General features: G+C 46.9%; 1 protein-coding gene across 2 annotated transcripts in view; it reads left to right on the forward strand.

Annotated features, from left to right (window-relative positions):
• Window positions 1-6103, forward strand: part of SMARCC1 (SWI/SNF related, matrix associated, actin dependent regulator of chromatin, subfamily c, member 1) — a 226385-nt gene extending 220282 nt beyond the window's left edge. For both annotated transcript variants that reach the window (XM_011981027.1, XM_011981028.1), the window contains exons 27-28: window positions 1187-1363; window positions 3690-6103. In XM_011981027.1, coding sequence (XP_011836417.1) covers window positions 1187-1363; window positions 3690-3787 — 275 coding nt within the window. In that variant the 3' untranslated portion in view covers window positions 3788-6103. The remainder of the gene's footprint in view (window positions 1-1186; window positions 1364-3689) is intronic.
• Window positions 6104-13431: the final 7328 nt, after the last annotated feature.

Below are 13431 nucleotides of genomic sequence, written 5' to 3' on the forward strand. Positions count from 1 at the left end.
GCGCAGTGGCTCACGCCTGTAATCCCAGCACTTTGGGAGGCCGAGGCAGGCGGATCACAAGGTCAGGAGATCGAGACCATCCTGGCTAACTCGGTGAAACCCCGTCTCTATTAAAAATACAAAAAATTAGCCGAGCGTGGTGGCGAGCGCCTGTAGTCCCAGCTACTCGGGAGGCTGAGGCAGGAGAATGGCGGGAACCCGGGAGGCAGAGCTTGCAGTGAGCGGAGATGGCGCCACTTGCACTCCAGCCTGGGTGACAGAGCGAGACTCTGTCTCAAAAAAAAAAAAAAAAAAAAAAAAAACCGTCTCTACTAAAAATACAAAAAAATTAGCTGGGCCTGGTGGGGCACCTGTAATTCCAACTACTTGGGAGGCTGAGACACGAAAATTGCTTGAACCCAGGAGGCAGAGGTTGCAATGAGCTGAGGTCATGCCACTGCACCCCAGCCTGGGCAACAGAGTCAGACTGTCAAAAAAAAAGAAATGAAATGAAAGGAAGGGAAGGGAAAGGGAGAAAACGGTAGGAAGAGATGGAGCTGTCTGTGTTTTCCCATGAGTCTATCAGGCGAGTGCTTCATAGTAACCTCTATAAGGAATGATTTTTTTTTTTTTTAAATCATACATGAGGCTTTTAATGGGAGAAATAGTTGTGGACAGGAATTGGGGATTCAAATCAGAATCCCCTTTTAATGGTGATTTCGCAGTACTAATACCCTTTCAGACAAAACTTCCCTGTAAGCCATGGAGCACAATCTGGACTGAGTTGTGGTCCTTTTACTGACTTTTACTTACTGACTTCCTTTTAAAGTCCTCTCCATTCCCTGTGGGCTGTGCTTGGCATTGTATATCCTCAGGAAGACATTTGACAATCTACTGCTCACCCAAACTAACCAGAGTGAGTGCTTTATTTTAGGGAACCTTTGCCATTTCTTTTTATAGCCACCTTCTTGCCAGTGTTTAGAATAATCAGTCATTCCACAGATCTACCCCCATTAACACCCTCCCTCCATAAAACTCAGAATACAAAAAGCTAGACGTAGAGATTATTACAGATTATTGCTCTGTTGGTATTTCAGATCCTCTGGAAGGTTGGATATTTATCTGTATTTAGGAGTTGGATTTAAGTTGATCCCTTTCTTATACCCCTTTCTAGTATACTTATAGTACTTTAAATCTCCCTCCACAGGTCAGATACCAGGCCCAGGTTCCATGATGCCCGGGCAGCACATGCCAGGCCGCATGATTCCCACTGTTGGAGCCAACATCCACCCCTCTGGGAGTGGCCCTACCCCTCCTGGCATGCCTCCAATGCCAGGAAACATCTTAGGACCCCGGGTATCCCTGACAGCACCTAACGGCATGTGTAAGTAACACGGTAGGGGGATGCATTATCCCAGGGTCTGTTCTGGAGGGCTGTAGATAAAGGGAAGGAGGCTTTGTTCTCTCCCCGAGATTTGGCAGGTCCATGGATGATGCAGTCTGTGACAGTGGCTTCTAGAAGACCAGTTTTCAGTCTTTGTTCTTAGGCACCCCTGATGGACAGGTGCACAGATGACAAAATGCTTCTAATCAGGGTTGTGCCTTTATGGCATGCACTGTCGGCATTGGGGCCAAAAAGATATTCCTCTGTTTAAGCCTGTCTCGTTATGACTCTCAACAGACATGTAGAGCTACTGGTGGTGGTTTTCCCTACAGCAGCCTTTTGTGGATACAGGGTTCAAAAGTGATGTGTGTAAAGAAAAGAAGTGAGTTTAGAGCTGGAATAACATATGTTTCTTGTAGCCATTCTTGATGTATTAGTAGTGGCTGTGTAGGCTAAGAAAGTAGTATTCGGGGTCTGTGTTGAGAGGAAATACGAAGTCCCAGCAAGCTCAATGAAGAAAGCACTGGTGCTGCTAAGTGATAGTTGTCTGAGGCTGTGTTTAGAGGCCAGGTCATTTCTCCCATAGGCTCTTGCTCGGCTTCAGCCTTGGCCTGAGGGTTGTTTCAGAGACCCTGGCCTGCCTTTTACTCCGGAAGGTCTTCCCAGTGAGGATGATGCTGAAATGCAACCAATAGTGGGTTGGGTACCCCAGCCACATCTGTAATCTTAGGTTCATGTAGAAGTTCACGTGTGGCCAGAAGTTTAGCTACTATTTATAGTTCAGAGAGATAGGAAGCATAAGAATTCTTGCTCTGTAGGAGCTTTAGTTGGGAAAACAAGAAATGAAAACTTGGATAGAACTTAGCAAATGTTACATGAAGGCATATAGAACTTACCATAGGTTACATGAGACTACAATGTGCCTTAAGTACACTGTAATACTCTGGGAGGTTTCACGGACTGAGACGTGTCTTACTCTTCTCTGGCCCCCAGAGTCTGGGACAAAGTAGATACACAAAAGAAAGACACTAATTTATCTACGTATATAAGATCACAACAATTTTTTTTTTAATTACCTCCCTTAAGCTAGTGGTCAGAGGTTGTATAGTACAGTTGGTACCTCTTTTTCTTGGCAAGAAAATGTTTGCCAAGCCACCCTGCAAACCGTACATAAATGAACCCGCCTGTCAGGAGAGTTGACCAGTTTTCCATCCCTATTGCAGAGGTAGTGTCACTGGTCTTTACCAATTTACCACTGTCATGCCCTGCTGGTCACGCATGTTTTGCACTTCAGGATTCCTTCCCAAAGGAACCTCAGTAGAGCTCCTTGAGAATGTGGAGGGTTTCAGGTGGAACCTTCCCACCTGCTGCCTGGTTCCTACCATAAGTCAGTGCTCTAGGAATTCTGAGCCATGTGAATTGGTTCTAGGATACTAGGTAGGCCACACTGGATGAGTTGCTTCTCCACTTCAGCCCTTCATTTCCTCCACTGAAAGATGATACAAGGGATTAGATCAGTGAGTTTCAAAATGCTTTGAAGAGTCTTAAGGGTTTGGTAGAAACCTCTTGGGCATAGAGTTGGGTGAATTGATTGGTGAGCAAGGCTGCACTTTGTTTCATATGTTTTCAATTCTGGCAAGATCTAGGGGTTTTTAAAACCCAGATTAAATGATCTCTAGGGTTCCTTTGTACACTAAAGCAGCTAAAGTTGACATAGGAAAGAGTCCCAGACACTCATACTAATTGTTCCCTTCAGGACATGACCTAGTTTGGGCCAAAAATCGAAGGACTGCAGTTCAGGAGCTGTGGAGTCCTCCCTGGACTATCCAGTTTGTCAGCAACTGCCTCAAGTGAAGCTCTCTGGCCCTGGTGGAGACATTTAAATAGCAAGAATTTATTGATAATCTCTTGTGTGCCCAGGTAGGCTAGGGACTATGGGAGAAAGAAAAATAAGACATAGAACTGTCCCAGGAAGGAGCTTGTTATTTAACTGAAGAAATAAAATTAGAACCATTGAAATACAATGAAATCAAAATTAACTTCTGAACAATTCGTGGAAGGAGTTGGCCTGGAAGGAGGGTGGGGGAAATTCAGACACCTCCCACTCCCCAGCCACTAGGGTTAGGCTAAGCAACATGAGCAGCGCCCTGGAGATTCAGAAGGAATTGACCTGCATAGACCACAGTGGAATCAATGCCTCAGAGGGTGCATTGGTTGCCTGCCACTAAGAAAATGACTTCTGTGTCTTTTTTTCATTGAGTAGGCTCTTTCCTCTAAGTCCCTTGTATTTCCAGCAATAACGAGTTACTCTTGGATATGTTTGCAGATCCCCCTCCACCACAGCAGCAGCCGCCGCCACCACCACCTGCAGATGGGGTCCCTCCGCCTCCTGCTCCTGGCCCACCAGCCTCAGCTGCTCCTTAGCCTGGAAGATGCAGAGAACATCCACGCCCACCACCATGAGCTGGAGTGGGGATGACAAGACTTGTGTTCCTCAAACTTTCTTTGGTTTCTTTCAGGGTTTTTCTTCTCACAGCTCCAAGCACGTGTCCAGTGCCTCCCCACTCCTCTTACCACCCCTCCTTCTGACACTTTTTGTGTTGGGTCCTCAGCCAACACTCAAGGGGAAACCTGTGGTGACAGTGTGCCCTGGTCATCCTTAAAATAACCTGCATCTCCCCTGTCCTGGTGTGGGAGTAAGCTGACAGTTTCTCTGCAGGTCCTGTCAACTTTAGCATGCTATGTCTTTATCATTTTTGCTCTCTTGCAGTTTTTTGCTTTGTCTTATGCTTCTAATGCTATATAATCATTATCTTTTTATCTTTCTGTTATTATTGTTTTAAAGGAGAGCACCCTAAGTTAATAGGAACCAAAAAATAGTGATGGGCAGAAGGGGGATAGCCACAGGGGACAAACCTTAAGGCATTATAAGTGACCTTATTTCTGCTTTTCTGAGCTAAGAATGGTGCTGATGGTAAAGTTTGAGACTTTTGCCACACACAAATGTGTGAAAATTAAAAGAGATGTGGAAGGAGAACCTCAGTGATTTTATTCCCTAGTGAGGCCTCTGAGGGCCTCCACACTGCCTGGCAGAACATACCACTGAACTAGTATGTGCTAGAGGAGAGCACAAACATCCGCTCCTTCCCTAGGCCCGCTGGCTCTGGTTTTCTATGCAGATGATTCATTGGATTGGGGGTGAGTGTTTTGTTTTTCTGGGGGCAATTTGACCTTTGAGGGTTGTAATATTGGGAAGCATTCCTTAGTTTCCTCAACTAGCCTTGAAAGTTAGGAGTCTTGGGTAATGACCCCTGCAATGAGTCTAGCCTACTATTCACTGCTTTGTGTGCATTTTTTTCTCCCTCTTTAAAAAACCCTTTACAAGAAAAAAAAAAAAAAAAAAGTAGATAGTGCTGAATATTTTAGCTCGTGAAACTTGGTTAGGATGGCTGGGGGTACAAGTCCCCAAACTACCTCTTGTTACAGTAGCCAGGGAGTAGAATTTCATGAACCGGTACTTTTAAGGTTAGGATGGGATGGGAAAAGTGAAGCAGGATATTAGCTCCTTGTACCTTCTCCCTTCCATTTCTGAGAATCTCACATTCCATCTATCACAGGGTTTTCAAAGAGATGCTGAGGGTAACAAGGAACTCACTTGGCAGTCAGAGCATCATGCTTTGAGGTTTGGGGTGCTCAGGCTGGGAGGGTAGAATGCCATTCCAGAGGACAAGCCACAAAAATGCCTTAATTTGAGCTCGTATTTACCCCTGCTGATAAGTGACTTGAAAGTTCCCGGTTTTCTCGTCCTTCCCTCCCTTCTGTCCTTCCATGTGTGGGGAAAGGGTGTTTTTGGTAGAGCTTGGTTTCCAAAGCGCCTGGCTTTCTTACTTCACATTCTCAAGTGGCAGTTTCATTATTTAGAATGCAAGGTGGACATCTTTTGGATATCTTTTTCTATATATTTTCTAAAGCTTTACATATGAGAGGGTATAGGGAGGTGTTTATAAAACACTTTAGAACTTTTTTCCTTAATATCAGAAAGCAAAAAAAAAATAAAACCACAATTGAGATTTGCCTTTCAAACCCTCAGGTTTGCCTCTAACCAGGTGTCCCTGGTCACCATCAGAGTACTGGAATACTGGAACCGAGGAGACCTTGGTCCTTTTGTTTTTGTTCTGGACTCTTGGGAGTGGAAATGGGAATGAGTTTATTCCTACTGGAGTTTAGTTCCAATGCATTTGGCTCCAGAAAGACCCCAGTGCCTTTTGACAATGGCCAGGGTTTTCCCTACTTCCTGCCAGTCTTTCCCAAAGGAAACTCATTCCAAATACTTACCTGTTCCCCTGGAGTCCTAGAAGGAAAATGGAATTCTGGTTCATACTGTGGTCCCTTGTAACCTCAGGTCTTTAATGTGATCACTTTCAAATTTAAAAGATCCAGGTGGAAATATTTTTACTATAATAATTCTACAAAATACCTGAATTCTTAACACTGTTATATTTCAGTATAAGTGGTGGCTTTTTCTTTTCATGTCTTTGATCTGGTTTTATTCCTGTAATTCACAGCCACCTGATTTTGTGAAGGGGGGGAATAATACGTGGTTTTTGTACAAACATGTTTCTCAGTGTGTTGTTATTTTGGAGAAAATGAGGGGAGGGAGTTTGGCGAGATTGGAGAAAATGAATGAAGAAGGCCTAATCTCCCTCTTTTTCAGTGAATAAATGGAACACCATTTCTGGATTCTAGTCCCATTCTCTGCATTCATATACCAGTTTCTTCATATATCCTATGAAGAACCTAAACATTTGGCCCCGCCTTGTCTTGGTTTGGTCGGCAGTTAAAATTCTGTGACTCGGGCTTCCTTTCTGACTGCCCACCTGCGTGATGTATAAGGAACATACATTTTGAGCATACCTCACCCAGTGTTCATTTGCATGGTCAAAGTGAAAATGAGTGGAAGTTCTCCAAAAATGATGGCCAACATCCTGGCACCTCCTGGTGTGAGAAATAGCTTTCCTTAGTGAATGGGATAATGTTTGTCAGGATGCAGTTTAGACAGTCCCAAGTTGGAGGCAGGCCTTGAGGGCAGAAGGTTGTGTGAACCTTGACATACTCTAAGGACAATAAACCCTGTGCAGAAAAAAGAAGTGATTGTTTTCAGGATGCTCATAAATCCAGTGAAGCAAAAGAAGAGGATTCTGTGTCTGCCATGAGATGAATGCCCTGCTCTTCACAAAAGTGTGCCTCTAATAAAGAGAGCCAAAGCCAGCTGGGTCTCACCAGATTCCTGTACTTTCTCAAGGGTGATGGGGAAGGTTAATCCTTTATTCAAACTAAAAACTGGTTTATAAACTTGAGTGTGAGTTATTTTTAGGATATTGGAGGACATGCATGATCAAGTAGTCTTACATAGGTTCCCTGGGTCCTTACCATGGAGTAATTCCCCCACATTCAATTAAGAATAGTTTAGGCTGGGTGCAGTCGCTCACGCCTGTAATCCCAGCACTTGCATTTTGGGAGGCCAAGGTGGGCCGATCACCTGAGGTCAGGAGTTTAAGACCAGCCTGGCCAACATGGTGAAACCCTGTCTCTAGTAAAAACAAAAAATTAACCAGGCATGGTGGCGTGCACCTGTAATCCCAGCTACTCGGGAGGCGGAAGTTGCAGTGATCTGAGATCGCACCACTGCACTCCAGCCTGGGTGACAGTGAGACTCCATCTCAAAAAAATTTTTTTTTAGAGATGGGGTTTTGCTCTGTCACCCAGGCTAGAGTACAGTGGCATGATCATAGCTCATTGCAGCCTTAACCCCCTGGACTCAAGTGATCCTCCCGCCTTAACCTCCCAAAGTGCTGGGATCACAGGCGAGAGCCACCACGCCCAACCAAATTTTGCTTGTTTTTGTTTTTGTTTTTTTGAGACACAGTCTCGCTCTGTTGCCCAGGCTGGAGCGCAGTGGCGCCATCTCGGCTCACTGCTGCAAGCTTCGCCTCCTAGGTTCCCGCCATTCTCCTGCCTCAGCCTCCCAAGTAGCTGGGACTATAGGCACCTGCCACCACGCCCGGCTAATTTGTTGTTGTTGTTTACTATTAGTAGAGACGGGGTTTTGCTGTGTTGGCCAGGATGGTCTTGATCTCCTGACCTCGTGATCTGCCCATCTCGGCCTCCCAAAGTGCTGGGATTACAGGCGTGAGCCACCGCGCAGCCCAATTTCGCATTTTTAACAAGTTCCCAGGAGATGCTGATGAAGCTGGTCAAGGAACCAACCTTGGAGAGCTAGTGGTTAAGAAGGTCGTATGATAGAGCAAGATCCCTACAGTTTATTGTATGAGATGTTTCATACAGTAAACATTTGAGGAGCCACTATTTGCCAGACATTGGTCAATTAATACAGTGAAATTGCAGTTGTGAATACAGTATGCAGGGCCTATGCCATCCAGGCCATTTATTCTAATGGGGTGGGGTACAAGACCATAAATGGTTAATAAAAAATGTTTTGTATTCTTCCAAGTGTTCATAAAGAAAATAAATGCAATCAAGAGTTTCCTGGAGGTCGGGCGTGGTGGCTCATGCCTGTAATCCCAGCACTTTGGGAGGCCGAGGCGGGTGGATCACCCAAGGTTGGGAGTTCAAGACCACCCTGACCAACATGGAGAAACCCCGTCTACTAAAAATACAAAAAAGTTAGCCGGGTGTGGTGGCACATGCCTGTAATTCCAGCTTCTCGGGAGGCTGAGGCAGGAGAATTGCTTGAACCCAGGAGGTGGAGGTTGCGGTGAGCTGGAGATCGCGCCACTGTACTCCAGCCTGGGCAACAGGAGCAAAACTCTCAAAAAATTTCCTGGGGACAACTTCCGGGTGGACAATGTGGATAGTCTGTGAATTGCGTGGTCTCCCATGATTTCTGTCCTGCTGGATATGGTAGCCTGAGGGGTTGACCTTCATTCTGGAAAAATATCCATCTGAATACCCAGAGCACCCTTTTGTCTATATAATGCCAGTTTGTGAGAGTACTCTGCAAACCGCTCTGCCTGTAACTGTTTATTACAAAACCCCTGCTTTCTACAGTTCCAGGAGCGTAGTTCTTTTGCTCCCATTAAAGGGGGGTGTCTTCCTGGAAACAATGTGAAAGTACCCTCAATTCCCTGTTGATGGATTATCTCCATTTAAGGAGGTCGTTTCAGAATGGGATGGCAAAGGTATATCCCTGAAGGAAGCGCTACCTGCCTTCAGACCCAAACCTCCTTTGTTGGATCTCCTTGTGAGCAGCTTCTCCCCCCAGCTTCATTTCCCTGTGGCTTGTTTTTAGGCATGCCAGCACTCTGGCCATTAGGATACACCTGTGATCCTGAAGTCCTTGGGACAAAGTTGAGGCAACACTGTCATACACAAAGGGTGACTAAAGGGATAGAGAAGGTGCTATGAATCAAACTAAACAGGTTCCAAAACCAACTGTAGCTAGCTCTAGCCCTGTTCCAATTCTTATGGAACCCCTGCTCTTAGCCTGCCACGCAGAATTGTAGTCATCTTTACTACCACTGCCCCCAAAGACCTTTCCATGCCCTTTTAACCTATAGAGGGCAGCCAGTTGACTAATTCTGACAGCAACTTTACCCTTCAGGGGAGATACTCCCACCTCCCCTTAGGATACAGCTTTTGCAGGCCTCTGGAAAATAGCCGTGCCTTAATACAGTGTGACAACCACCTTCAGACAAGTGACAAGGAAAATGCCTCCTGCTCTGGTTCTGTGGCAATCTACCATCTAAGGTGCTCTCTCAGGGCAGTTGGTCCAGAAGAATGTAAGGAAGTGGGAACAGTCTTGGATGGTAATAGCTACACAGTTTCATTCTGATCCTCCCTAGCAGATTTCTGTAGCAGTTTCAGAACTGAGCAGGTGATAGACGGTGGATCCAACCAAATCGGCACAGGCTGATTGATGTGTCTGGTTTGGTCCAGACATGGATGGGTTTCCTGTGGCATCCCTGTTTGCAGTCAGCTTATTCCACAGTAGCTACAGGATGCCCGAAAAGTGCTTAGGTCACCTGCTGAGGCAGCAGGTCTCTTCTGCAAACAGTTGCTTGGCCAGTCGCAGTGGCTCACACCTGTAATCCCAGTACTTTGGGAGGCCCAGCCAGGCAGATCACCTGAGGTCAGGAGTTCGAGACCAGCCCGGTCAACATGGCAAAACCCCATCTCCACTAAAAATATAAAATTACCCAGTGTGGTGGTGCATGCCTGTAATCCCAGCTACTCGGGAGTCTGAAGCAGGAAAATTGCTTGAACCCCGGAGGTGGAGGTTGCAGTGAACCAAGATCATGCCATTATACTCCAGCCTGGGCAACAAGAGCAAAACTCTCAAAAAAAAAGTTTCTCCATATGGTGAGGCCCTGTGTTTGTGCTGTGTGGCTTTCTCCCAGCTGGTTTGGCTTTGGGGTAATGAAATTCAAGAGGCCTTTCCCATCTGGTTGCAGACCCATTGCCTGAACAAGATTACCACCTTCTTCAGGTTGTGATGTCCTTAGATGACAGCACTTGCTCAACTGAGAATCCAGAGTTTTCTGCAGTGCGGAGGTGGTGGTCAGCACAAAGAACTCAGACCCCTACCTCTTAGCCCTTCCCTTTCTGGGGATGGTGTAAAGAGGCACATCACATAAAATGGTCACAGAGCAGACTGCCATGCAGCCTAGCTAGAACCAGGAGTCTGGTCTTGTTGCTGTGTTCCCTGGTAAGAGATCATGGCATTATTTCTTAAATGGCTAAGTGAAGGTAGGAGAGTTGGGGAGGGGAGGAGGGAGGTCCTCTGTTCTGCCAATTGATAGTCTACCTCTGTGTCCTGATTTCTCAAGCAAGAATGAAAACCTCCATATTGAAACGAAAGGGTTTGGAATCAGGGTCTTTGTTCAAATCCTGTCCTTACCACTTCATTAGTGTACTCTTGGACAAAATTGCTAATTCTCTCCATTTGCAGATGTGTAAAATAGGACTGACAAGATATTTGTAGTGTGATTGTGAAGAATTAGGCACATTAGCACAAGGAAAACTAAAAACTCATTAATATGTTTGTGTTAGCCTGTTTGTGTTGCTATAAAAGAATACCTGAGATTGGGTAATTTATAAGGAAGAGTGTGTTTGGCTAACGGTTCTGCAGGCTGTACACAACATAGAGCCAGCATCTGCTTCCAGTCAGGGCCACAGGAAGCTTACAATCTTGACTGAAGACAAAGGGGAGCCAGCATCACATGGTGAGAGCAGGAGTGAGAAGAGAGGAGGTACTAGGTTCATGTAAACAACCAGATCTCACATGAACCCATGAAGCAAGAACTCATTACCTCGAACACCAAGCCATTCATGAGGAGTCCACCCCCATGGCCCAAACACCTCCCACTAGGCCCACCTCCAACACTGCATTGTCACATTTCAGCATGAGATTTGGAGGGAATAAAACATCCAAACCATATCAATGTTAATGGTTAATACTGAGGACTTAAAGCCGGGAACTTCCAGTCCACGCAGCTATGCCCCCAACCATGGCAATTGTAGCACTCCTGCTCTGGACTGCAGCCCCCTGGTCAAACCAGGGGCTTTTCATGCAGATGGAGGCTGGCTGCTTTCATGGCAATGGACCTTGAGCCTACCTGAGCCCTGGAGGCAAGCTGCCAACCCAGTAAGAACCTCAGAGGCATGAAGAAACTTGCCACATAAAACATCCCTGATGCCCAGAGGCAAGAGACATAAATATGGGGACATGGGTATAAGGACGTCAGTTTCCCTTTTTTTCACTCTGTGGTTCCTACATCTTCTGTCTCTTTTCTACCCTACCACAGTCCTGTGCTCAGAATAAATATTCATTTGACACTGGTTACCAAGCACTTTCACATATGAGAGACAAGTTGCTAACTCAAAGTCACACTGATGCTGAATCCTGCCCTTCCCATCACATTCCACTGACTGAGTTTTCCCATTCATCTTGTGGAGGTGTTACCCAACCAAGTGTGCTATGCTCACTTCTCAAACTGCTATTGAGATCCACTAGGGAAGATCAGAACGAAACTGAGTAGCAACAATTGATTTAAAATCCCAAATTGGGCAGGGCATGGTGGCTCATGCCTGCAATCCCAGCACTTTGGGACGCCAAGGCGGGCGGATCACCTGAGGCCTGAAGTTCGAAACCAGTCTGAGCCAACATGGAGAAATCCCGTGTCTACAAAAAATACAAAATTAGCCGGGCGTGGCATGCCTGTAATCCCAGCTACTCAGGAGGCTGAGGCAGGAGAATCACTTGAACCCGGGAGGCAGAGGTTGCAGTGAGTGGGTCAATATCACACCATTGCACTCCAGCCTGGGCGACAGAGCAAGACTCCGTCGCAAAAAAAAAAAAAAAAAAATCCACATTGAAGTAAGTGTTAGCAGACTTCATCTCCAGGAAAGGGAAGATACTTAAATAGTTAACACAATATATTTAAAATGAGTGGGAGAACTTCCTCCATCAAATGCTGTTGAAAACGTGTGAGTGGTTGTCATGCCCCAGACATCAAGGAACCCATCCATGAGGCCTTCCCACACAGACCGACCTCAGGAAGGGAAGGAGGAGGTAGGCCATTCTGACAGCCACAACCCGAGTTGAGGAAACAAGCAGAGGAACACAGATAGTCTACATACAGTAAAAGGTGACAGGAGGTAAGCTGCACACAAGGGAAGCCGAGATGGGTTGGAGGCAATTAAGGGTGTGTTACTGCCTCTGTGGCCAAGAGGTGAGTGCAAAGCCCTACATGGTGCCCTGTTTAGAGAAGGCTATTGTTTCAAACATATTTTACTTGGTCCCTGGAGGCAGCATGAAACTGTGAAAGAAAGAGCCTTACCCCTTTTTTCAAGGAGCTCCAGACCACAGTTACGGGTTGGGTGTGGGTGGTTGCCATTCGTTCATTTATGCCTGTCTGATATGGAGCCTCCCTCTGTTACCAGCCCTGTGCACTCAAGTGCCTTGCAGTCCAGTGAGGATTAACTGTAGGTAAGATGAGATGATGGGCATAAGTGTAACTGCTGAGGAGGCTTCATAGAGGGAAAGGTGATAAGAACTGAGCTTTTCTGGCATGAGGAGTTTACCAGGCAGGAGAAGTAGAGACGCTAGGCTAGGCAAATAGGATGCAGCCATAATTCTGCGGAGAAACAGGTGTTGAACCAAGGCAACTCCATCTGGAGACATGTATAAGAAAGATTAGGAGATGGAATCTCCATCTTGGTCACTTACTTGGTCCTTTAAGACAGAAATGGGACTGAGAGTCTCTTAAATACTGGAGTTGTCCTGTCTCCTTGGGCTGATACCCTGAACTGTCACATTTGGGTGAATAACACATTAAGGGGTAGACGGTCAGTTTGGGGGAATAAACTAAGTGACTAGGTTGCGGTTCCTCCTCCCGACTAAGCAGACCTCCTAGTGAGTGGTCTTGGGTTGCCCTGTGAGCCCTGAAGCTGTGAATGGGCCCCACAGATACTCTAAAGCCAGGCGTCCATGTGTGCCCGGCTGGGGATCTAGGCCCCCCTGGTCTACCTAGGAATCTGAGTCTTGGTGGTCTGAGACACCTGGGGGACGACGTATCCCGGAGAAGGGACCAGGATTAAAGGCCACTCCCCAGGCTGCCCGGAGGAGGCTAGAAGGAAGGCGAGGTAGCCGCAGTCCCAGGGAGGGTCTCACCCCTTGCTCCAGGGATGCGTTCTGGCGGGCCTGGCTGTGCGAGATCTGGGCTAGTGGCTTTGGCTGCGAACGGATTAGGTCTGATCCGATTAGAGCCTGGGCCGTCGGCTTCGCCCCCTTGCCAGGCTCTGCCAACGCCCGCCCCTCCCTGGTGGAGACCCGGAGACCTCCCTGAGAGCCTTCCCGCCCGGAACACGGGATTGGTGCAGAAATTCGAGAGGCTCCATGCGCGCCGGGCCTGGCTTGTTTCCACAGTGGGGGCTCTTGCTTCCGCCCCCTGCGGCTCTTCTGAGCCCCGCCCCGACCTTGCGGGTATCTGGGCCCGCGACGTCCCCGCCTCCATGCTTGCCGCGTGGCGGGTGGGTTCCTCCGGGTC

This window comes from Mandrillus leucophaeus, unplaced genomic scaffold, assembly GCF_000951045.1.
Source record: "Mandrillus leucophaeus isolate KB7577 unplaced genomic scaffold, Mleu.le_1.0 Scaffold22, whole genome shotgun sequence".
Lineage (NCBI taxonomy): Eukaryota > Metazoa > Chordata > Mammalia > Primates > Cercopithecidae > Mandrillus > Mandrillus leucophaeus.